The following is a 25,535-nucleotide window of genomic DNA, read 5'->3' on the forward strand; positions in this document are numbered from 1 at the left end:
ATTTCGATTAACTATAAATAATGAAATTTGAAAATATGTTTGATCATCAAAGTATTTTGTATGTATTGTTTTCCCACCCCGAGTGAGTTTTTACCGCCATCTTGTTCCACACGTCAGGGTCTCCGTCCTGGCCGATGTCGTCGAGAAGCCGCCGGACCGGAGACGCGCTTCCGCGTCCGTCCGCCGGGGGCGCCGCAGGCCCAAGGAGGCGACCCTCTTCTTCAGACAGAAGCTCGCTCAGCTGGCCGGATTCGACGCTTTCGTCGTCCAATGAGGGAGCTATGTCGCTGGAGGAGGCGGGGCTAACGCGGCCCAGGAGGTTTCGCCTGATTGGACCCTGGAGGATAAGGGGAGGAGTTCGGGGTCAGTTTTGTCCCATTTGTGGAAGCACAGACAGTACCGTGACTTCGCTTGCCCGAACGTACGAGACTTTCTCAAAATTTGAGATACGAGCAGGTTTCTAATTTGTTGCCGCTCGAGTTCAGAGTGGGGGTGAGGGTTAGTGCTGGCGGGGGGGGGGTAAATAAAAATGTAACAATCTTGATTAAGTAGGGATATACCACCAATAAGCGTTTTCTATGAAAAATGGGGGTGGTTCTCCTCCCCCCCACCAAAATTACTTTTTGAATTGAAAAAAAATTCAGCTAATAGGTGAATCCACGGGTGCGGGAGTCCACGGTACTCGTAGCGGAAGTTCAGTGCCCGAGCGCTGTTCGAGACAGTGGCGTGGCTAGCAATCCGACCAAGTGGACGGGACAGATGTTTAGCGAGGTTCCACTGAGCGTTTGCTAGTTTGATGTTCGTCGGGGCTCGCGGCTCGGGAGCTAGCGATGATTCCACAGAAACCTATCGTAGCGATCGGAGAAGGAGCGCATTCTCGACTGATTGATACTTGGGCTCGGACTCGCGCTCTGAAATCCAGATGGTGTCGGCCATCAACGGGCTAAAGTCTAAAAATCGTGAAATGGTTTGCATTTTGTTAAATAAATGCGGCCCGAGGCAGCATAAAAGAAGTAGAACATTTTTCTTTGATTCGTTATGATTCGAATGCAAAAATTCTGATTCGGCGTTTGTTTTTTTGTGGTTTTTTGGCGGACTCGAATGCCAGTTGGAGTCAACACCCATTCGTGCATTCGTGTTGTCAAATGAAAACCACGTTAGAGTAGAAAGCAAGCGCGAACGTACCAGGAGTATCGGAAACGATGAGACAGTTTCGATAAGTGCGACTGGCGTGACGTGCGCGCCATAATAAAAAACGGTTGAGGTACCACCGCAAAACAAAAACAAAATAAACATACAAACGGTGGCGAAGGAATGTCGTCGCCGCTCTCAGGAGAATCCCAGTTGTCCTGCTTCAGCTCAGTCAAATCCCAGTCATCCACGTCCTGCAAAGCATCATGGCTAACGTCCTCGCCACCAGCTCTCTGCGACAAGACAAAACTCGACTAAGGATCCAAAGACCACCAGAGAGACCTGAGCAGAACGTCCAGAAAGTCCACCGACCATCGCATGGGCCAGACTATCCAGGTTGATGGCCAGAATCTCGCTCTTGTGGATCTGAGCAGGAAGCGCCAGGAACTCCTCAGACCCGTACCAGTGCACCCGGTCTGCACTGGCCTCTGAAGATGCCTGAAAGTCCTGCTAGGGAGGGAAGAAGATGGGATTGGTCCACAGAACAGAAGGGAGTGGACTTGGAAACAAATGATTGCTCACCTTGCGTTCTTTCTGTTTCACCAGCCAGGACGGAATCTTGCAGGGAGGCGGTCTGGGGTCTGACTCCTCCCCGCTGGCCTCCAGGTCAGACGACAGGACCTGATCCCTGACGGGGGACGGCGCCGAGGAGTCCGAGTCACCGTCGCTGTGAGGCCAAATGTCCGCTCGGTCTCTCTGGGACGCCACAACCCGCGGAGGCGGGGAGGGTTCCAAAGAACTTCCGTTCGTCATCGTGTGACCTCTCTGGACATCGTGACTATCGATGACCTGGTGGAAGGAGATCAGAGGAAACCTGACAGCATACACTATAAATCACAAAACCTCTACAACGCTGGAACGTGGATGTGAGACAAACCTTGTGGATGTCTTTTCCAGACAAAACAGAGTCCAGCTCCAACCAGAACTTGGAGCGGTCTGGGAGATCCGTAAGCGGATCCATGAGGGGATCCGCGAGGTCGGCGGCGGTGCTGTCGCCGAGTTTGGTCTCTGAGACCCCCCCGGCGTCCTCCACCTCGTACGAGATCAGAGCGACTCTTTTCGGGAGCGACGGCTCCGTGTTCCGGTCGTCGCCCGGCAGAGAACGCTTTGCAGCCTCGCTGTGATTGGTCGATTTGCTTTCTCCTGAGACGGGGTGGGGGTGGCTTAACGAGCCGTCGGGTATCACAAGTTTAGGTGAAGCGTTCTGGACGTCGATCTTTTCCGAGTCCGCCTCCTGGACCTTCTCCGGCTCCTGAGAGGCGTCCTCGCCGAGGCTCCGGTTTTCCCGGGTCTGGGGCTCGTCACCGGGACTGTAGTCGCTCAGTTCGAAGGCCGTGATGCCGCAGTCCAGAGAGAAATAGTCCTGACTGCAGCGAATGGTCAGCTGACCGCAATCGTCGACCTCGGTCAGGGCGTCGAGACGACGAGTCTGAGGGACACGAGCGAGTCGGTGAGGAGGACGCTAGGGGGGAGGAAGCTTAAGGAGATGACTTTTAGGAAGAACCTGGTGCCGGCGGTCCCGGTCCCGGCTGAAGGCCTGCAAGATGTCGGTCTGCCTGGTGAAGTTTCCGTTGGGGTCCTGCAGACCCTGAAGAAGACGCTCCTTCAGAACCAGAACCGAAACCCTCAGCTGGTGCCACAGGAGCTGCACCGTCCTGAACGTGCACACACACACACACGCGCCACGTGGAAACCCTGCGTGAGGTCGAGGGCTTGTGTTTCACTGGAGCTTTTGTGTTGCTCACCTGATGTCCACTATGATGTTGACGGAGTAGGACAGAAGCTTGAGGGAGAACTCGGTCTCCAGAAGAGCGTGGATCTGCTCCACATGGTCGGAGATGTCCTCGCAGATGTCCTGAACGAGATAACGCGCACACACATACGGTCTGTCATCATGTGGGTGTACACGCCACCGACAACCGGGTGTTGTATGTATGCCGCGTGCACGAAATGAATGGACCAGTCAAGTGAATGGACCACGTGACCACGTGACCACGTTTCCGCGTTTAAACTTGACTCATTTTCGCGTGCGCTCGCTTCCTGCTTTCAATGTAAACACGTTCAACACACTTGGGATTTGATAGGGTGAATAAAATCCGAGTCCAGAATGAAAGTTCTGGTCCTGGTGGTCCTCAAGTTCTGATAAAGTGCCGAGCGGGTCGAGCGGCGAGTCACGTGACTAAAAATACGAACACGAAGGAGCGACGACGACTAAAATTAGATGACCTTTAGCCAAAGAGCTAAAGCTCTTGGTTGCCAGCCCACGTGAGATTTTGTTTGAGCCAATCAGCATCCTCTAACCCCCCGTGGACCGGCCCGGCGCCGGCCAGCAGACAACGCGGGTCACCCGCACCGACAGCCTCGCAAAACCGCCTGCGCCTGGAACAGAACCGGGCCGTGAGCGCGACACTCGGGTCAGAGGTCGCACTCGCAGGTTGCATTTCAAGTCCATTTGGTTTCCTCAACATTTTGAAACCTTCCACCTATAGTTTTCCTGAGCATACCACAGAAATGTTTTCTGGCCATACCACCTCCATTTTTCATGAACATCACTTTTGCTTTTTCCTAAACACAGCACCCATTTCTTTTCCTGAACATACCACCTATGTGAGTTTTTCATGAATTTTCTTTTTTTTTTTCATGGACATAGCAACTATTATTTTTCCAAAATATACCACCTCATTTTTTCCCCTCAACCAACCACCTCCAGTTTTTGTTCAAACCTCCTCCATTTTTTTGTAAATACTACCTGAATTTTGATGAACATACGACTCCCTCTTTCATGGATACACCACCTCATCTTTTTTCCTCAACATACCACCTCATTTTCTTCTGTTCAGACCTCCTCAATGTTTTCGTAAGTAAACCACGTCAGGGTCAAACCGTTTTGGCGGTTCCCATGGCCAAAGTTCCACTGACATCAGCTGAAAGCCGTTAGCCCGTCTTCGTCCCCCAGGGAATCGAACACGCGCGCCCACACTTTCATCTCGACACACCAGAGTACAAACGCCTCCGCGGCAAAAACGACGTCGAGAGGCGCCCGAGGGGGGTGGGTGTGTCTCATGAATGACATTACACACACACACACACACAATTTTGTCATCGACTTGTGCTCATGTTGCTGTGAAACACTGATCAGCCTCGTGGTGGCTTTCTCATACTTGTTCACACGCACACACATCTGTTTAAATTAACAGCAAGTCTGTCTTTTCCATCCGAACTCATTTGTAAGATCACACATCTGCTCGGAGCTAATCACAGCGAATGCATCAACGTGCGCGCGTGTGAGGAACTAACACAGTGGCTTTCATTGGCCGCCAGCGCATGTGAGGAAACATGCAGACACGCTCGCACACATTCAAATGTTCTGCCGGCGTTCACGTCAGATCGTCGTCCCGCTCGTCAACATCAAAGACATCAAAAGACGCCGGTGCCATTTCAGCCAATAACCTTCAAACTCCTCCCACCCGTCGGCACGTGCGATGGCTCCGCTTCGAAGGTGGCGGTTGAGTCCAAGGTCGAATGTAACGTTCATACAAAAGTGGGAAAACTTTTCAGGCTATCATCTTTGTGTCGGATTCGGAGTCAAACTGGTTTCAAAACGGAAATCTACAACCTGCTGGTTTCCATGGTAACGCACGCACGCACGCACGCATTTCTTCACTGACAACAACACAGTCAAGAGAACGTACATAATCACAAACCAACACCTCAACACAACTAGTACAAGTAACACAATTAAAGTCATTGACAGGTCAACACAACTAACGCCGCTACACAATCAACAAAACTAACACAAGCAACACAACTAATGCCTTGATGAGACGACAGGATTTTAGCCCTAATATGGGCTCGGTTATCTTTTTGGAGTGTGACATCATCCACGACCAACGATTTGGCCCTACGACGCAAAAATGAAAAGATTGTTTGGGGGATATCGTCCGCGTAGTGTGACATCTCAACGACAACTCTCCGACAGCGCACCTTGACGTCGACCAACAGGATTGCGTATTGTGACCGTTCTCGACATGTATTCACACGCACAAAGCAATGTTTAGCGAAGCTTCAGAGCATGTTTACGTACAAGCGTTAGTGTTAGCGCTAGCTTGCTCGGCTACATAAGGTTTTGTTGGCTGTATGTGAACTGACCTCAAGCGATCCTTGAAGGAACGTCCTCTCCCGAGCACCGGTCACGACCACCACGCGTTTTTCCTCATTTCGCAATCACCCCCTCCACACACACGCATTGGCGCGGTGCACTGTTGTCGTCGCCATGGTAACAGGCGCATCCGGTCGCGTCGACCGGATGCGCGTTTTCTGGTTCAGCGTTTGATTTGACAAGATAAAGCCCGGCGATCGTAAAAGACGGAATACACGTCGTGTAGTGTCGCTAATGTCTGCCGAGATACGGCAAGATTGGATGGCAGTCGTCTGAAAGGAGCGCGATCGGGAAAGACCACATTTGTCTTGTAGTCTGGTCCGGGCATAAACAAAACTCGCACAATAAACATAACCGACACCACCAACAAAATCAACACAGCACACACAACAAAACCGCAAGCGCGCTCGGACGTCGTCCGCTTCGCTTCCTGTCAGCTCGCCGGTGACGAACGACGCTGAGCTTCGCGATGTTGGGTTCTGACACACTTTGCGGGACGCACACACACGCACACACACACACGCACAACGTTGCGCTTCTTACCTTAAGTGTGTTTTCGTGTCGTCAAAAATAAGACACTGACACGAGGGAGTGGCCGTCGCAAACTTTGTGCGGACGCTGCACACTCTCTCTGACTGTGTGTGTGTGTGTGTGTGTGTGTGCATGTGTGTGCCTGTTGACCTCCTTCCATCGGGTGGGGGTGGGGGGTGAGGGGGGGGAGCGAGGGGGGCAACAGTTGCAGGTTATTTTGGGAGCGTCTCAACAAGACCCCTCACACACACGCGCGATTGAACAACACACAAACACACTGCAAAACACACACGTGCACACTCACTTTCGCACAAAAACACACACACATGCGATTGAACAACACGCAACACACACTGTAACACACACACACACTGCAACAGAGACACAATTTATCTTTGTTACACAGGCACACTCCAAACACAGACACACAACCTCGCACACCTACACCCCCCCACACGCACACACGCACACACACATTTGGTGAGTTGTGAGGAAGTCGAGGTCGCTAAATGAACGACAAACGTTTACATTGAAAGTTTTCAACATTCAACATTCTTCAAGTAGCGGCCGCAGTGACATCATCAAGCGTGCGTGCGTGCGTGCGTGCGGCCTTGCCCTCTCAGAGCAGCCGTGACTTTCCTCATGCAGCTGTTCGGGCTTGGAATGGCATCGCAACACACATACACACACACACACAGTTTCCATCAGTGTAATGACACCCTTGAGAGTCAACGTGAAGGTCACGAAGCAGCAAAAGGCCCCGCCGGCGACAAGGTGACGACGAGAGGGAGCGGACGCGAATAAAAAGAGGAAATGAAGTCAAACAAAAAGAAGATGAGGAAGAGGACGAAGATGAAGACGGCAACAACAGTCTGGTCACATGAGCGCCTCCGTCCAGTCACACACTTGTGGCAACACGTGTTGTGGAACACACCAACATCTCCTAAATCACGCTAGCATGTTCTTAAACATGCCAACGTGTGTTCTTCAACATCACACTAACATCTGAACATGTTCTCAAACACGCTAACAGGTTCCCCAAAACACGTGTGTTCTGCAACACAATCGTGTTCTTGAACGCACCGACATGTTCTCAAACACGCTAGCTCGATCAACTTTATTCATATAGCGCTTTCACATACTTGCTATGAAACGTCACGAGCATACTCCAAAACATGGACATGGAAACGTAACGCTGAGATGTGAAACATGCTAACATACTGAAATGTATGTTCTTAAACATACTAACAGGGTCCGAAACACGCTGTTCGGAAACACGCAGAAATGTTGTAAAACACACCGCCATGTGTTCTACTACACGTTTCCCTGTTCTTGAACATCACGTTAACATGTTCTTGAACACAGCGAAACCTTCTAAGACAGGATCACGTTTGCCGTCGTACATTTTTAAACATCACACTCATCAGAACGCGCACGTTCGTGTTCTGAAGCACACCAACATGTCCTAAAACATGCCAAACATGAAGGCGGCACGATACCACGTACAAGATCATCACGACGAGCACAACAAGAGCCGGAAGGACAAAAAAGAACAAAAAAGAATGAGAATAATATTAATAGTCCCAAATTAGCTCAATTCAGCGTTGGTTATTGAATATTAGAAACGTCACTGTGTTGCAATTCCATCCCATGACCGCCAGATGACGCCACAGCAACAAGTGAACTCAACCAACATGGAAACTACAGCAGTGGTATAGAAATACTTCGACAATTATTGTTATTATTATTATTACGAAAACAAAATTCAAACAGTACACGTGATGCTAAAGCCAAATGACTTTTCATTGTTATTCATCATGTGTTGTGTTGCTTTTTACTGCTTTTACAGCGCATCTGGTTTGTAATAACTATCATAATATCGTGTTAATATAAGCCGGCACGGTGGGGAACTGGTTAGCACATCTGCCTCACAGTTCTTGGGACCGGGTTCAATCCCGGCCCCGCCTGTGTGGAGTTTGCATGTTCTCCCCGTGCCCGCGTGGCTTTTCTCCGGGCACTCCGGTTTCCTCCCACATCCCAAAACCGTGCATGCGAGGTTAATTGAAGACGCTAAATTGCCCGTAGGCGTGAATGTGAGTGCCAATGGGTGTTTGTTTATATTTGTGCCATGCGATTGGCTAGCGACCAGTTGGGGGCGTACCCCGCCTCTCGGCCGAAGATAGCCGGGATGCGCTCCGGGGTGCCCGCGGCCCGCGCGAGGAGAAGCGCTACGGAAAATGGAGGGCTGGATAGTATTGATATGAGATAGAGAGTGCAATATTTTGTTCAAATGATAAGAAGATGATAGATGCGTCGTCTGCTCTTTTGTGTCATTCTGACTTTTTGCCACCAGGAGGCTTCAGAGAGTCGCGTTAAACTCCACTCGACTGTTGCATTCAGTCAACTCACACTTACTGACTTTTATTATTATTTATCAAGATTGAAGTTCTACACATATTGTAACTTATGAATGTATCAAATAAAATTCCTAATTTTTCCAAAACCATTCAATTTGTCCTCTTATATAAGTGTGCGTTAAATAAATAAAGCAAATGTAAGAATGAGCAATAAAATATTGCGTAACCAGCAGCAAGCGACGCAAAGCATGATGGGAAATGTGACGCCCGAGGTCACGCACACTCGCTGAAAATGCCGAATGATTTCATCACGTCCACACACGCACGCGCGCACACACAGTGACTGGCTAATGAGTTTCTATATTTCATTTGGATTGGTTGCCAGCTGATGAAGTGAAGGCAGTATCAAATAAATACAAAATAAAACATTTCCAACATGTTCGACATATATGAATCATTTGATACTTAACATGTTCTTGATGTAGCCATCCATCCATCCATTTTGGGAGCCGCTTCTCCTCACGCGGGTCGCGGGCGTGCTGGAGCCTATCCCAGCTATCTTCGGGTCGCCAGCCAATCGCAGGGCACATACAAACAAACAACCATTCGCACGCACATTCACACCTATGGCCAATCAACCTCGCGTGCATGTTTTTGGGATGTGCGAGGAAAGCGGAGAAGAGCCACGCGGGCACGGGGAGAACACGCAAACTCCACACGGGCGGGGCCGGGGCAGACGTTCCTAATATTTGACGAGCTGAAGTTCCAAATATTAGAAACTCGCTATGCCGTCGCGTGGCGTCATTGAATGTACGTTAGCGGTGGCGACAAATACTTTTTCAAGGTAACCGTGGCAATACTGGACAATATCAATACATGATGGTAAGTATGGAATAATCATGTTTGACTTCTATTTTTGGTGTTTTTAATCTACAGCAGCACGCTGCCCAAAACGCTTTGCAGCGGCCGGCGCTGTGAGCGTCTTGCCCAATGTCACTCCGACAGCGGATGGGATTCAAACCGCCGAGCGGTCGCCCTATTAACGAACTATGGAGGTCCGCTGTTCGAAAAACGAGACGGACGGAATGTTTGTGAGGTCGTTTACCTTGAGCTGCAACAGGTGCGCGTCCACGTGTCTGCCGGCGCCGTCTTGCGCCGCCGAGTGCGTCAGTTGCGTCACCCTGGCGCCGCTGGCACGGAGCCACGCCTCCATTTGCGGGAGGTGAAGCAGCACCTGCCAATCGGCGCCCGTGTGCACCGGCGGAGGCTTCTGATTGGACCTGGGGAAAAAGAAGCAGACACGCCCCCGGGGGCGGCGTCATCATCGTCGTCTTCATCATCCTCATCGTCGTGATTCTTATTTGTTTACCTGAGGGCGGCGTCCGCCGACGACGCCCCCCGCCGGTCCGGAGCGGGCGTGGCCGCGGTGAGCGTGGGCGACGGCGGCGCGGGGCTCAGAGGCGACGAGGTCACCGCGCTCATGGTGATGAAGAGGAGAGCGAGGAAGAGACGATCGACACCGGCGTTCACGGGCGGAGCCTGCAGCATTGCAAACGACCAGTGGAAAGTCAGCAGCGCAACAAGGCGAAGGCCAGCGCAACGAGCAACATGAGGTCTTGCGGCAACGTGACATTGAATTCAGTGATTGTTTGCGGCGCCGCCGGAGGGAGCCCGTGCACCGCTGGCGGAACTCCAATGGCAGCGCAGTTGTACACTGCGCGCGTACTCGGGCTTCTTAAATCAGGTCAAAACGCGTCGGATCTTTTGCAACGTCGACGAATGTGATTGACCTGTAATCGATTTACGATGATTCATTCCGGGGGCGGCACGGTGGCCGACTGGTTAGAGCGTCTGCCCCGCAGTTGTGAGGCTGCGGGTTCAACCCCCGGCCCCGCCTGTGTGGTGTTTGCATGTTCTCCCCGTGCCCCCATCCCAAAAACACGCATTCATTGGAGACTCAAAATTGCCCGTAGGCGTGACTGTGAGTGCGAATGGTTGTTTGTTCCTATGTGCCCTGCGATTGGCTGGCAACCAGTTGAGGATGTACCCCGCCTCCTGCCCGATGACAGCTGGGATGGGCTCCAGCACGCCCGCGACCCGCGTGAGGAGAAGCGGCTCAGAAAATGGATGGATGGATGGATGGATGGATGGATTCATTCCGGGGGAGGCGTCGCCGCGCGGCCCGAGGACACGCGATGACATCGCGGCGATGTCATCTCCACGCAACAAAAGACACGATTGACCGCACGCCCGCTGCCGGCCGGACCGGATTTCAATTTGGATTTTTTGTTTCCCCCTCAGCCACTCGAGTGCGGTGCTAAGTTCGGTCGTTAAGTACACGTCCGTTGAAGTACAGTAAAGTTGCAGTTAACCTTTACGACATTTAGGTTTGACTTTATTGTACAATATATTTGGATTTAAGCGTTCCTATATTCCAGCACAGTTTGCACAATGTGATCATGACTTGCAAAAATAAGAAATGTACTTTTTCGCAATAAAGCTTCTGCCTGGTTTTGGAAGAACACATAAGCCTACTATGCAAAAGAATTGGAATTGATTTCATTCTGGCACGTGAGAGGTCCCAGTACCAGGTACCAGGTACCAGGTACCAGGTACCAGGTACCAGGTACCTGACATGAAATCAGACCCAACCTTTCCTGCTTTAGGTCAATTACCGAAATTATTTCGATTTGCTAAATGTCAGAATACTGAGAGAGTGATTTTTTTGGGGGGGGGTACAAAGTCCGAAGTTCACGTAGATTTCAAGAGCATTTGGCGGCCAGTTTCAACTGTCTGAAGGTTTTGGATGTCCTTCCACAAGCTTCTCACAAGAGTTGTCAGGGATTTTGGCCCGTTCCTCCTGACACAAGTGCTGCAACCGAGCCAACTTTGAACAGAACTTTCCAGGTCAGCCCGTCAATTTTCGATCAGGGCCACTCCAAAACACTGACTTTGTTATCCTGAAGCCATTTTGTACGCGGTTTGGCAGTTTAATTGGGGTCATTGTCCATTTGGAAGACCTGGCTGATGTCTGGAGATGTTGCTTCAGTATTTCTACATCATGTTCTTTCCACAAGATGCCATCTATTTTGTCCTCCTGTGGCAAAACAACCCCACGACATGATGCTGCCACCCCCGTATTTCAAAGTTGGGATGGTGTTCTTTTTTCTGCAAACGTAACAATGCTCTTTATGGCCGAACAGATCCATTTTAGTTTGATCAGACCAAAGGACAGGCCTCCAAAAAGAAAGGTCTTTGCCCCGGTGTGCATTTGCAAACTGTAATCTGGCTTTTTGATTTTTGGACTAATAGCTTCTTCCTGGTAGAGCGGCCTTTCAGTTCATGTCGGCACGGTGCTCGTTTCACTGTGGATAACGACACACTCTTCGCACCAGCTTCTGACAGCATCTTCACAAGGTCTTTGGCTTTTGTTCTTGGCTTGATATGCACATTTGAGACCAAAGCACATTCATCTCTGGAACATAAAACCCAAATTGCACCCAAGGATGAACCAGACTTGTGTAATTCCAGTTGTCCTCCTGACGACTTTCCCACGATGTTACACAAAGAAGCAGAGTGTTTCAGGGGTGCTGAATTCAAATACATCCACAAGTGTGACTCTAATGACCTCAAATGTTGTCCGAAACTTCCAGAGACATGACATCATCATCTGGGTTTTCCCAAATTGTTGAAAAGCATAGTAATCTTACGTATGCAAAAAAAATATCCTCTCATTATTCTGGCATTTTGCAGATAGGAATAATTTGGGTAATCCCAATTGAAACAGGAAACGTTGAGTCTGATTTCATGTCAGACAGTAAGGGAAAAAGCTTATGTTTTATCGAGTGTACGTAAACATCTGGTTTCAACTGCATCTTTGCGTTATTATACGTCGTCTGTTTTGTCCCTTTTCATAGATGAGCAGCAGAGTGAAAATGTAATTGTCAATCGATTTTCACGCGTTGAAGAGTGAGCAATTAGCTACACAAATATGATATATTGAACTTTTTGAGAATAATAATGTCTTAAACTTAGATGACGCTTTTCAAGGTACTCGGACGCTTTTGAATTGCGGGCATTATTCATTCACTCCCTGCAGGCGGCAGTCCGACAGATCTGCGTTCTGCGCCATCGCTGAACATCCGACCGCAACGTGGATTAAGTATCGCCCAGGGCCACCACCACATGCGGCCGGGCGGGAATTCGAACCGGCGACCCTGCGGTTTCAGGGTGCACGCTTATCCTCTGCGCCACGCCGCCAATCACCTCACATTTAAGCCGGGTTGAAAGGACCCAAAATGGATGCTACGTGCTAAGGAGAGATTGATGCTAAGCTAGGCTAGCTATCATTTTCTCTGAGTGGTCACATGACTCGAAGTGTTAAAAGAAAAAAAAAAAAGGCAGCTTTCTTCAAGTCTTCATTCTGTCACATGACACGATGACATCATCACATTCTTGCACTTCCTGACATTTTCCCTCCGCTCATCCCGGCTAATGAGGACGTTCCGATCGGTCGACGCCTTCATGCTAACCTCGCGGGACAAACAAGTCGTCCAAGGGTGCGAATGCGAGTCTGTCCATACGTGTCATTGCCCGGCGCCCGGTCCAGGGCGTAGCCCTCACCCGGCCCGGCGGGCAACCGAAGTGACGAATGGCGCAGTTGTTCCCAAACAAAGCATCGGCGGTCCGCACGCTGGGAAAACTTTCGGCACACGCGGGAGGGGCGACCGCCCGCTATCCCGCCGGCCGGGACGCCCGCCCGCTTCTGGACGATTCCGACGCGGCGGGGCGTCGGCCTACGCGGGCCGACTCGACGCGGCGGCGGCGCCGTCGGGAGAGAGTCGGGTGTCACCTGACCCCACCCTACGCTGAGGTCAGCCCTCGCCCTGCGCTTTCCGCTTGCGCTCTCTTTTGACTTTCCCATCCGCTCTTTCCATAAGCTCCTGAAAGCACCATCACACGCGCACACACGTTTACAGATCCAAGACGAGTACGTACCGCATCTGCCGCTCCGCCTGCGTTTACTGCGAGCGAGCGACGGACGAACGCTCCTCTGCGGCCGGAAGGACGGACGGACGGACGGAGGATGATGGAGGGACGGAGGACGGATGGAGGAAGGACGGAGGGAGTGCGGCGGCGGGTCGGGACGGTCCCACTGCGGCCGGCGCTAGCAGCCACAATGCTAATGCTAAGTTAAGCGATGATGCGGCACCTTTTGGACGGGAAACACAAGTGGAGGAAAAGAGAGCAAGAAGAGGAGAGGAAGGGAGGAGGAGGAGGAGAGGGAGACGGGGGGCCTCCGGTTGCCGTGGAAAGTGAAGAGTACGTGATGGAGAGGGCGGGACCGCACTGTGATTGGCCGGCAGGGTGTGGCGCTCCACTCCACGGGGGAGGGGGCGGGAGGACACGCTGGATGACGGGGCAGCTGCCTCCCCTTCCCCCTCCCCCTCCCCCTCCTCCTCCTTCTTCTTCTTGCATGGTGACGCCTGAGGAGGCAGCAGCGCCCCCTGCTGCTGCACAACAACAACATGACAATTGCAGAACAAAACACTTTAGACCAGGATGGGAAAACTGTTTGCTTTTAAAACGAGACAAACGTGACATGTTGTTTGTAAATGACGGTTTTTTTATTTTGTTTGTTTGTTTTTATTATACAGGTATTTTAATAATGAAATAAAAATGTATTCAATGTTTTATTAGTTATAATTAACATAATCATAATTTGTGAATCCATTATTTCAAATAAAATGTTAAATTGCTCATTTTACTGTCTTTGTGTGTAATTATTTAAAAAATACAAAAGGTAAATGCACTATACTAAATACATAAACCAGTTATTTAAAGCATGAAGTAAAATTTTTCACTGTACTAATATTCATTGCCTTATTTATATTAAATTAGCCAATTCTTTAGTAGATTTTTTTTCAAGTAAAACATAGATGAAAAATTATTGAACATATTTGTTCTTTCCATTCACACTAAATAAATTAACCAATGATTTAATAAAACCATAAATATGTACATGTAAATTGTTTTTAGAAAATGAAAAATTGTTAAATGTACAAAAAAATTGTATTTTCGCTAAACAAATGGATCAATTATTCAATGAGATATGAATGCAAATAAATGAAGTGAAGAGCTACACTTTGATCCACTATGAATGTATGAAATATTTCAAGACTCTCGATAATCCAAACAAATGATTTCCACACATCAGACTGACGTCAACCAGACAAACTTCAATTTGGCCTCACGTGGGTGCGAACGCCACGCGTGTTCCTGGTCCACGTGGACAATTTGAGAACGAAAACAAACGGAAATCAAAGCAATATTCCGCAATAGATGTGAGCAGTAAGCTGCCAAAAGAACCATTTGACGTGATATATTTGTATAAAGATAGAACGCCTGCCGATGGAAATAAATAAAGAAGGCCGTGTGAGATGTAGACGGTCGAACACGGGAAGTACAATCTTTCCGAATGTGAGCGCTTTTGTCTTGGTGGAGTTCGAGAGGACGACGCAGGAGACGTTTACACGGAACACGGTGACACGCTGTGGCCTCCCCCGAAAGCAAAACGACGACGACGAGTTCCTGAGCGTTGCGGTTTGTAGTCTCCTAGCTCCCTCCGCCCCTGGTCGTCATGGTAACTCACACAAGCCTTTTAAGGCCAACAACATCCTAGAAAAGAATCGATGCCGAGGTGGCGTCAAAACTTGCTTCGACTTACTTTTCCAGGTCTTCGCTTTGTTCGTTACGTCGTGTGCGTGCATAAATGGATCCAAATTCAAAGTAGTTCATTACAAAAGCAAACTGCCGTCCAAAATGGGACCAAATACCCCACGAGCGCGTTTGACTAAAGTTTCCAGTCCGGAGCGCGCGTGTCCAAATCAGCTGAACGCGTCCACGAGCCGATCACGCGCTGGCCCACTTGCCCTCAACACGCACAAATGGCCGCCAGGTGGCACAATTGCTTCGCGCAAAACATGGCGTCCTCCCGATAATATTGTCGCCAAGTGGAACGAAAGGCGCACTCGCTCCAATAATTGCATATGTGACATGTTCAAGAGAAGAAGAAGAACTAGGAGGAGGAAGCGGGAGGAAGATTCCCCCCGCCAAATCATTTCCTGGAAAACAAGATGTCGGGCTTCCTTTCAGACGTTGTGGAGCTGTGAACGTGAAGGCAATTAGCAGCTGCTTAGCATCCCGCCACCACGAGGGGGCGCAATGTATTTGTCTTTCTGAGAAAAAGGTTTGTAAATTCTGTTGCTTTTGAAACTAAAGCATTCACATACTTTCAAGACTTTATTATTCAAATTCGCTTTTTAAACAGGTGTTTTTGCATCAGCATTTGCTTGACATTTAATTTCGTACGCCGTTTTCGTACTTTTGTCATTTGTGTGCATCGAAGGTATTTTTTTTTCTTTTTGGAAATTCTTGTTGCATCTTTTGGAAGCCAAAACTAATGAAAGCAGATTTCCAGTGAATACAGAGTCAAGTATGACTTGTCAACGATGTCGTTCCGCATCCTAACACAAGGGGCGACTTGAATTCGTTCCGTGATTGTAACTCTCGTCCCGCTGAAATGAATTCCAAAGGCCGTTATCCGTTCCATATAGCGCTCTGTAATTGTATACTTGATGACGTCATTCAACAGAATGAAAATGATTTCCTTTTTGCCACGTTCTCCTTCAATGTCCACAGTTTCCCATTGCGTGTTAGCATTAAGCTAGCTAGCAGAGGCTAGGTGGTCGTTTTAAATACACAAAGTGTAATTGTCGCTTTACATTTTCGAATCAACTTCAGCTGGGAACGGCAAGAAACAGCTCGAAGACCTTTTGGGACAAATCGCTCGGGAAAACCGCCGCTTCGGGCGGGTCAAGACCGCTCGCCTTTGGTCGCGGAGAAAAACGACAAACTGAGGGAGGGCAACAAACAAAAGTGACATTTTGTCAGAAAAGAAAGTTTATTTGGAAACAAGACCAACGTTTTCCAGTTTCCAGTCCTTTGCTCGCTGGTTTCAAATTAAAAGCGGAGCATATTATTATTATTTTAATTGTTTTTATTTTTGTTTTTTTGCATTCGTCACTCAATGTTTTGTTTTGCGGTTGATCGGCCGCGTTCCATTCTCGCCGTCGGGTCCGCCGCACAATCGCCACCGTTATGTCGCTTTAAGCCTTTCGCCAGAAAACCGTCACGCTGTCCTCCTCCCGGACGGGCGTCCTCGTTTCCTCAAGGGCAACCAGTGGCGGGCCGCATTGTAATTTGATTTGCTTCATGAACAATAACTTTTTTTTTTTTTTAATGATGTCATTGATTCTTCAATGAATTGCTACATTTTCCCTTAACTTGCATTTTGCACTCCATCGATCCAATCGCGAGCAAGAAAAACACTAAAAAGGACGTTTCAGGTGCTAGCAGCTTGTTAGCGTCATGCTAACACGTCAACAACGTGATGCGGCCGCCAAGGTGACGTCAAACGGACGACGAGGACGCGCGTCCGGACCGGCTCGGACACACTCCTTCGACACACGCACGCACGTGCACGTGTGGATTCAAAACCAAACTTTCGTCCGTCCGTCCGTCCGTCACCTACTCGAACACTTTTCACATTTTCTTTTCTCTTTCTTAAAACTAAAACATTCCTGTTCATGTTTACGTCTTTCTTCTTCGTTTTTTCTTTGCGGGCTTGAATAAAAAGTTTCTTTCCATCCTGCCGGCCGTGCTGCGTTCAAACGCAGTCGGGATTCCGGGCGTTTTCCTTCCGCGATTCACTGACTGGCGTGACGTCTTGTACTCGGTTGCCATGTTTTCGAGTCCATCAGCAGCGTTTGAGCTGATAAATTCTCATATATTTAGATTCTTTTATAAATGTATTTCCTCTATTTAGGGAAAGGAAAAACAAACGATTGGACATTTAGGCAAAAATATGAAATTATTCATAGTTGAACGTCAAAGAAAAAAAAGTTCCCCTTTAACTGCAAAAACATTCCTGACAATAACATGAATGTTTTTTTTTTTCTTCACTAAAACATGCAGCAGTGGCCTGTAGTGGTTTGGCAGTTCGTCCCTTTCTCCACTTAAGTTTCCCTCCTGAATCCGTACACGGACGCGCACACACATGCACACACACACAAACAGGGTAGAAATGAGAGCACATAGAAATATATCAAAAAAGAAAAGTGATCAAAAGCCACTGTGCTCTTCTCAATTATCTACAAGTGATGACGATGAGGAAGATGAGGTTCCTGTGCTGCAATGTGAAAACCTTTAGGAAGACCTGGAGTCTTTGTTTGTTTGTTTTGTACCTTGGGTGGGGGTGGGAGGTCACGCACAACAAGTCCCGCAGTTGACCCTTGACCCCGTCGAGCACAGGCAACATGAAAACGTCATCGCTATGTGCCAAAAAAGATCCAAAAAGTGACGTCGTGATGCCGTTCTCCACAAGGGGGCGATCAGCCGTCTTCACATTTTCTAGGCAAAAACCAAAACGGGACTCAAAATTGAAATCCAATGAAAAATGTCCGGATTTGTCATATTTCAATTGCTGGCTCAGACAAGATAAAAGCTCATTTAAAAACGGCCACATTACTCAATTTCATGTGAATATAGCGGTCGTCGGAACTCAGCTGAAGTGAGTTGGAGTTTCATTTCGACGATAGCGCTTTGTTGCCAGGTAGGGTCAATTCTACGGCAATTCCTTGCAATTCCATTTCCCGAATGGCGGTCCTGCTGCCTTTTTTCAATTTGCGATTTTTTGGATTGGAGCCGGAAATTGAAATGAGACAAATCGGGTCAACGTTTTGTTCTTTCGAACTGGATGAAAACAACGAGGAGTCCCTTTTTGCTGTTTGCAAACACGAGAAGGGGCGGCGCTCAAACGAGGGGCTCGGGGGGCAGCGCGTGGCGAATCTGCTGCGGCTGCAGGGGGGGCGGCAGCTGCAGGGGCAGCAGCGCCTCCACCATCTCGTGGCAACGGTGCGGCGGCGGCGGCGGGGGCCCGGGGGCGCCGTCGCCTTCGGGGACGTCGCCGCCGTGGAAGAAGAAGTCGCTCTGCAGGATGAAGGCCTCCACCACGGCCTGGTTGAGCTTGGTGATGGACAGCGTGTCTTTGTTCTCAAAGTCGGGCCGCATCAGCGTCGGCCAGAAGCAGATGGACAAATTGTCGGCGGTCATCAGCGTAGTTTTGCTGTGCTGACTTACCCTGGAATGTTTCACAAAGACGGACATCACTCTCGTATAGTCAAAGTCGTAACACAATTTCATGGAACGTACACGATTTCACGCTGCAAATGAAGGCGCTGAGCTGAAACGCACACTCGTGCAGACGGCACTTGCTGTCGTCGTCATTTTTGTCCAGGATGAAGAATAAATACGTTTGAGGATTGTTATATGATCTGCCTACACGTGTTGCTCCACCGTTCGCGTTCAAATATCCGCGGCCCCTCCCCCGCTTTTAAAGCGCTCGGGCGCCTTCATTGGCATCGGCGCTTACAATTACGACATGCAGTTAGTTGGCTAGCTAGCGATGGCTGCACCTCAAAAGGGAGTCTTCCCAGGATGCCCCAATGTGCACAACGGAGCGGTGTTTTGCATTTTGTGTTATTCGCGCTAGCGCAGTATGTTGCCACGCAAAGCATTGTGGGCATCTAACTGGCAGGAAGCAAGTCACGTTGGCTGAATGTCGCATGCCGTCGGGGTTCACTTTCTCTGAACGTCTGTAACGTGAATTGTGTTTGTGGACGCACAAACGACAACTTGACCAGGCGAGGAGGCCACGCTGCAAACAGAACTTTAGAGCAGGTCTACACCCCCCCACATCTGGCTCTCTCCGGCCTCGATGCCTGCTCCTAAACGTCGGCCTTGTAGACAAATCGTCTGTACAGAGGAAGCCACAGCAGCCGTGAAGGCCTGCTTAGAAACTACGGACCTGGAAAGACGCACATCCGCCAACTTCTGCGCAAAGAGTCCCCCGACCAGGAACTGTGCTCCCAACGGCGAGGTGCACAGCGCAGGTTGACGCCTTCAAGTCAGAAGACCGGCAGGCCTGCAAAGAGACTCGCTGGTCCGTGCAGAACAGCATCCGAACAGTATTCCGAAACGGGAATACAAACGGCACATCGGGGAACGCTTGAACAGCAGCGACACCAGAAACGCGTGGCAGGGGATTCAAGAGCTCACCGGCTGCAAGGACAGCGCATCACACCCGAGCCATCGGACAGTACCTGAACAAGTTCTTCGCCCGCTGTGACCGGCGCAACAGTGGAACGAACCCGACCCTATCCTGCTCTTCGGGAGCGCGTCGGAGGCCTCCGTCCGGCTGCGGCGGCACCGGGTGCGAGCCACACTGCGCCGAGTCGACGAAAGGAAAGTGGCAGGTTCAGACGGGGTGACCGTCTGTAAAGAAGCTAGAAGAAGGTTTCGCCGCCATCTTTTACCTCTCGCTAAAAGCGGTCCGTAGTCCCCACCTGCCTTGAATCAGCCATCATTGTGGCAGTACCCAAGAAGAACACTTTGAGCTGCCTGAGCGACTGTCGCCCAGTCGCTCTAACAAATGTCTCACATCAAGGATTCTCTTTCCGATGACAAACAGTTCCACAGAAGACGCAATCAACAGAGCCCTCCCACAATGCCAACACCTGCGTGTGGATTGCAGCACTGCATTGAATACAGTTGTAGCCCGCAAACGGGTTACAAAGCTGAGCGGCCTGGGCACTGACAGCTCACCGCGCGCCCGGATCCTGGACTTCCTCAGCAAGAGACCTCCGAATGGCCTCCCGCACTCTCATCCTGAGGAATGTGTCCTCGGCCCCCTCCTCCGCCATCCACAGCAACACATTTGCTGACGACGCCATCCCTGCGGAGGAGCGCCGGCATCTCAGGCAAAACGGTGTGGAATCAACAATCCGGACTTCAGGAAATCCGAAAGCACCGAGCACACTGGCGTTCCTCTATACAATGCAAAAACATTTGTCTTATTTCTAGTCAAAACTAAATCAAATAAGACGTCACCTAAAAAGGAAGTAGTAAGTTGAAGTCGCAAAAAAACCCAAAACAAACTTTTTGGGAGGTGATCAGTCTTATTTTAAGTGTCATCAGATGAGTGTTGAGACTTTTGACGAGGGAAATGCGACAAAAGATTTTGAGTTTTTCTTTCGTTTCGAGACGGAACTAGAAGTAAGCCGAAGATTCTGGATGGAGAGGGTGGAACGCTTCAAGTTCCTCAGAGTCCACATTTTGGCAAACCTCGCCTGGTCGTCAAAAACTGTACTTGCTCAAGAAACTACGCCAAGCCCAGCTCCCCCAACACTTTTGTAGACCTCCTCAACCACAAGCTGGTTCAGCAGGACCGGGTTCAATAAATAAAGGTCTTTTGGATAATTGTGTGATTATATTTGCCTTTTTATCTCAAGGCTGCAAACTGTAAGATGCCCGACGGATTTATTATTTCTTCCTGTAACATTGACGATAAAGTTGGCTTGTACTGAATTCTCGGTGGTGAACTTCTTTCAACCACCCATGCAGGCAACTGTTTGAGTTTGTTGTTACCTGTTGAGGTGCGTGATGATGTATTTGAAGACGTGATAGTTGACCGGGGGAAACTTCTTGACGATTTCCTTGAGGACCTGCAGACGCTCCACGTAGTCCACCATTTCTGGCACACACACACACGACAAGATGAAAGGTGCTCACGTACTTCGCAGCGACCCGCTCGTCCTGGATCTCGTCTTCGTGGCGCTCAAACACATTTCTCTAAACTCGAAAAGGGTTCATTTGGGAGAGATTTTTCCTACCAATCAATTAATTAAATAAAACGTGAAATGAATATGTAAAATGGAAATTTGCATCAGGATCTTTGTATTATTGACAATTGATCAATTCCCCAATCATTTCATAAAATACGTACAACATTTACATTTGACTCCTATTTTTCATGTAGCAAAAATAAATGAACCAACAACTCAAATATTAGGGCTGTCAAAGTTGAAGCGTTAACTTTGGCTTCATCACAAAAAAGCTAGCGCATGAATCACGCATGAATCACACAATTATCTTCCGACGATATCTGAAATCAGTGATCGCTGACCCCGACCCGTGCGCTCGGCGCCAAATCTCGCTTCAAAGGTCAGCCCGATGGCGCTTTCCAGAAAAATCGAAGTCATATTGGGAGAGTGGGACGCTGAACTCTCTTTTCATGCAAGCAAAACGGGCATCGAGGTTAATCCAAATTCTGATGAGACAAATTCAGCAATTGACACCTTTATAAAATACGTACGTACAATAAATGGTAAATGTAACTTATGTGCTACATTGTTAATGTTACAAATGATTTACCATAGAGCAATAAAACTAAATTTGTACTATTATTATATAATCAATTAAAGAAAAAATGTGAACTGCATTATAAAATTGTAAAGGGATTTGCTTTCTTTGTATTAATGATTTACAATAAAACAATTCATCAATTACAGGCTAAAATAAATGAAAGTGTTACATGTTAAATGTCCCAAATGTTTTCATTGTGTTATTTCCAATAAATCAATAACAAATAAATATTGGCTTGTAACAAAACAATGTGAATTGTTAAATGAATGAATATTTTTTTCCTTTTATTCTTGACAATAAAATCAAGGACTTTGTCATATCGGACTGAGTCGATAGTTGGATAGTTGCGGAAGCGCCGGCCAGTTCTTACTTGCGGCCTCCGCCAGTTCGGGGTGGAGGCTGTACGGGATGAGCGGCTCGGGCAGCTCGGCGAAGAACGCCTTCAGCGCTCCGGCCGCCGCGTTGATGGCCACGTCCAGCGCCACGAAGTCCACGCTCTGATCTAAAGCGCACACAAACGCGCAAATCCCATCAAAAAGACATTTTGCGGGCGGGGCCAGTGGCCAAACCGTCCAATTTCAATCGATTGCTCTGAGAAACAAACAAACAGAAACATTTTGGGGACCAAATCATCTTGTTGACTTTATATAATGTATCTTTGTCATTAATGGAGAAAACTGTTGCTAGGCCTCTCTCAATGAGAGAAATCCCACAGTGGGCCCAGAAATAACTTGAATCTGACAGAAGGAGTAATAATAAAGAAAAACGGAACGAAAATGAACCAATAAAAGTCGTACATTGCTTTCCAATTGTGGTTCAAGAGAATTCTTTTCAAAAACAAAGTCATGAAACAAAAAAATGATGGGAGCCTTAACTTCATATTTTGGTGAGGCTGCAATCACAGGATTTTTGTAACTTTGGACTTGTGCACCTGTCAGCGGCTATTTTGGCCCGCTCTCCATGAGCAAACTGCTCCACTTGTCTCAGGTTTGAAGGGCGCTTTCTCCAGATGCCACGTTTCAGCTCCTTCCGCGGACGTTCAACGGGCCTTCGATCAGGGCTTCAGAATAGTCCTAGGTTTGCCTGTTTTGAGCTGTGTTTCGGCTCGTTATCCCGTTGCAAGACCCGTGCCCTGCGACTGAGATACCTTGATAGTCTTGAGAGTTCATTGGACCCTGCACAGATTCAAGACACCCTGTGCCAGATGTAGTAAAGACAGATGCTCCTTTCACAGTAGGGACAGTGTTCTTTTCTTGCTTGTATGCTTCATTTTTGTATCTGTGAACATAGAGCTGATGAGCCTTGCAGGTCACAAAGCTCCAGTTTTGTCTCATCTGTCTGTGGGACATTCCTTCCAGAAGCTTTGTGGCTTGTTAACAAGCAGTTTGGCGAATTCCAGTCTGGCTTTTTGATGACTTCTTTTCAACAGTGGCGTCCTCCTCGGTCGTCTCCCACGGAGCCCACTTTGGCTCAAACGAAGACGAATGACACTGATGCACCTTGACCTTGAAGTTCACGTTGCATTTCTTTGGAGGTCGTTCTGGGCTCTTTTGTTACCATTCATATCCTTCTCTTCAATTCTCCTCCTGCGGCCACGTCCAGGGAGGTCGGCTCCAGTTCCGCGGATGTTCAATTTCGGAATACTATGTGCAACTGTAGCCACAGTGACATCAAGCTGCTTGATAGCCTTTAGTTTGAATGTGCTCGTCTAGATCTCCTGAGGCAACTTCCTCCTTCGTTTCCTGCGGTCCATGTTTAGTGTGGTACACACCATGTCACCAAACAGCACAGTGTTGACTTGTCAGCCTTCAAAGAGGGCGACTGACTGATTATAAGTTTGAGGGCACACCGCTCCTTGATGGAACATTTCCGTAGGGTCAAATTATTTTCAATCTTTTCTACGGGTACCATCATCGAACAACGATGTGCTCTTCCACTGGAGGACAGAAGGTTCGCAAGCAACCTGTCGGCCTCCGGGAAACCAAACATTTGTTTCAGGTCAAACCAAAATGGAGAAAATGTGCTCAGACACTGACTGGCGACTAGTCTGTTTGTCTAGCTTTCAAATATATATAAAATATGGATATTCTTAACAGCTGACAGGAAAGGGACAAATGTGAAGCTTGACACACACACACACACACACACACACACACACAGGAGAGGACCAGTGAGGAAGACGAGGACAAAAGGAGGACAGCTGTCACACAATCTCATACACACACGTGAATGCGTCACGTGCACGTACAACACTGACACCGCATGTGTCTTGAAGAAGAAGAAGATGAAGAATCAGCCTTTATTGTCATGAACATGCATGCATGCATGCAGACCAAATTGGTTCTCTGCATTTAAGCCATCGCAGCGAACACATACACACGTGAGTGGAACACACCGGAGCAGGGGGCGGCCGAAGCGCCCGGGGAGCATTTCGGGGTATCGGTGTCTCGCTCGAGGACACCGCAGCCGTGAGTCCGGGGGATGTGGGCGCTGGTCCGGTCGGGGTCTTACCTTGGTCAAACTGCTTCTGGATGTTGTCCTGGTCAGTCTTATTGCCACTGACGCGGTACAAGCCTTCGGTGGTTAAACCTGACAACACACACACACACACACACACACACACACACACACCACGTCAAAGTCATCATCATCTCCAACTCACAAAGCGCACACTCAAGCAAAGATGAATGAGTTGATGTCCCTTCCGCTGCTCTGCCTTGTCGTGTGTCGTGTGTGCATAACATCCTTGCGCACACGCAGTGATGACACGTTGGCGGTTTTGTGTGAGCCGCTACTCGAGTCAGAACACTTGTATCCGAAGTCCGCTTTCCCCATTGAAGCGGATCGTAAGTCGGGTCGCTCGTATCCCGAGGCACCACAAGTCAAAAGTACGAAGAAGTTGCCGACTTCTTCGAGAGAAAGAAAATTCATTGCGTGGACGTGACCGGCGGAGGTCGGACTTTCCAAATAAAACAAATACGTGCACAGCGTTGATGTCTGCGGGCTGCCAACACTTCAGTGATGATGCAACACTGGTAGCAATGACCAAAAACTGCCAACCTGGGGCGCGACAGATGCATGCAATCGTTACCTATTTTTATCTTTTAGCACACACGCGCGCACACGGAGGCGTGAGGTTTTTACTCGCACTCAAAAAAGCTAGCATCTCGTACGCGCGGTTTCGACATTTGGTTTCCTTGGTACGCTGCAGGTCACGAGTTCACGAAAGCGTGAGAAAGGATTTGCTGCCAGCGTTCCCGCGGGACAACAGGAAGTCAACTCAACAAAAGACCCACAAATAAAAACAACACACTCAGATCAACAAGATGACAAGATGAAGCCCAAACGTGCCAAATGACAACAGCCGCCGCCGCCGCCGCCGCGCCCTCCTTGCACACGTTCACATCTTTCTTTGGTCCCTTAACTCACATTTTCTCTTTTTTCTACTGACTGACTGAAAAAGTGTGACAAAAGTGATTCATTCTTATTCATTCTACTCAGTACAGTATTGTAACGTTTTTCCTCAAAAAACAAGAATTGTTGTTTTCTCGCGAAGATGACAGATTAACGGCACTTCCATTCATCTCAATGCGGAAAGATGATTTCAGTTACAACGAAACGCACAACTGCAGTTTTGCTTAAAACGTGCTCTTTAAGGTTAGCACAAGATGCTAACGAGGGGCAACACGTGTGTTAGCATGAGAGAGGCACACCGTCGTTAGCGACACAAAGCTAACGTTTTGGTGCCACCTGGCAAACGGACAATAACGAATGGAGTCGTCATTTTCCAGGGCGTGAAGCTGATGGAGGACAGCATACGAGGGCCTCCGAGTGCACCCAGGTGGGGTCCAACTAGCCCCGCCTCCGAGCACTGGAGGCAACCCCCCGCCCCACCCAACACACACACGCCCACACTTTATACACTGGTGTCCACCGAGGGGTTCTATGGACCCCCGGGGCCCCCAACAAACCAG

General features: G+C 48.9%; 2 protein-coding genes across 16 annotated transcripts in view; both read right to left on the reverse strand.

Moving 5' to 3' along the window:
• The window catches only part of akap6 (A kinase (PRKA) anchor protein 6), a 77,305-nt gene extending 59,622 nt beyond the window's left edge, over nt 1–17,683 (reverse strand). For 4 of the 12 annotated variants that reach the window (XM_061777119.1, XM_061777117.1, XM_061777116.1 and 1 more), the window contains exons 1-11: nt 14,966–15,368; nt 13,237–13,751; nt 9,608–9,777; nt 9,344–9,518; nt 2,937–3,046; nt 2,696–2,846; nt 2,069–2,620; nt 1,714–1,980; nt 1,504–1,641; nt 1,299–1,424; nt 95–337 (exon numbers count right to left, since the gene is read on the reverse strand). In XM_061777119.1, the coding sequence (XP_061633103.1) occupies nt 95–337; nt 1,299–1,424; nt 1,504–1,641; nt 1,714–1,980; nt 2,069–2,620; nt 2,696–2,846; nt 2,937–3,046; nt 9,344–9,518; nt 9,608–9,720 (1,875 nt within the window). In that variant the 5' untranslated portion in view covers nt 9,721–9,777; nt 13,237–13,751; nt 14,966–15,368. Of the gene's footprint in view, nt 1–94; nt 338–1,298; nt 1,425–1,503; nt 1,642–1,713; nt 1,981–2,068; nt 2,621–2,695; nt 2,847–2,936; nt 3,047–9,343; nt 9,519–9,607; nt 9,778–13,236; nt 13,752–14,965; nt 15,370–17,543 lie in introns of those variants that run through there. The other 8 variants (XM_061777111.1, XM_061777112.1, XM_061777120.1 and 5 more) reach the window with 8 other exon arrangements.
• The window catches only part of arhgap5 (Rho GTPase activating protein 5), a 39,442-nt gene continuing 30,084 nt past the window's right edge, over nt 16,178–25,535 (reverse strand). For 2 of the 4 annotated variants that reach the window (XM_061777122.1, XM_061777121.1), the window contains exons 4-7: nt 24,073–24,150; nt 21,932–22,063; nt 20,785–20,890; nt 16,178–18,439 (exon numbers count right to left, since the gene is read on the reverse strand). In XM_061777122.1, coding sequence (XP_061633106.1) covers nt 18,112–18,439; nt 20,785–20,890; nt 21,932–22,063; nt 24,073–24,150 — 644 coding nt within the window. In that variant the 3' untranslated portion in view covers nt 16,178–18,111. Of the gene's footprint in view, nt 18,440–19,962; nt 20,093–20,784; nt 20,891–21,931; nt 22,064–24,072; nt 24,151–25,535 lie in introns of those variants that run through there. The other 2 variants (XM_061777124.1, XR_009789061.1) reach the window with 2 other exon arrangements.

This window comes from Phyllopteryx taeniolatus, chromosome 6 (genome assembly GCF_024500385.1).
Source record: "Phyllopteryx taeniolatus isolate TA_2022b chromosome 6, UOR_Ptae_1.2, whole genome shotgun sequence".
In the NCBI taxonomy this organism is placed as follows: Eukaryota; Metazoa; Chordata; class Actinopteri; order Syngnathiformes; family Syngnathidae; genus Phyllopteryx; species Phyllopteryx taeniolatus.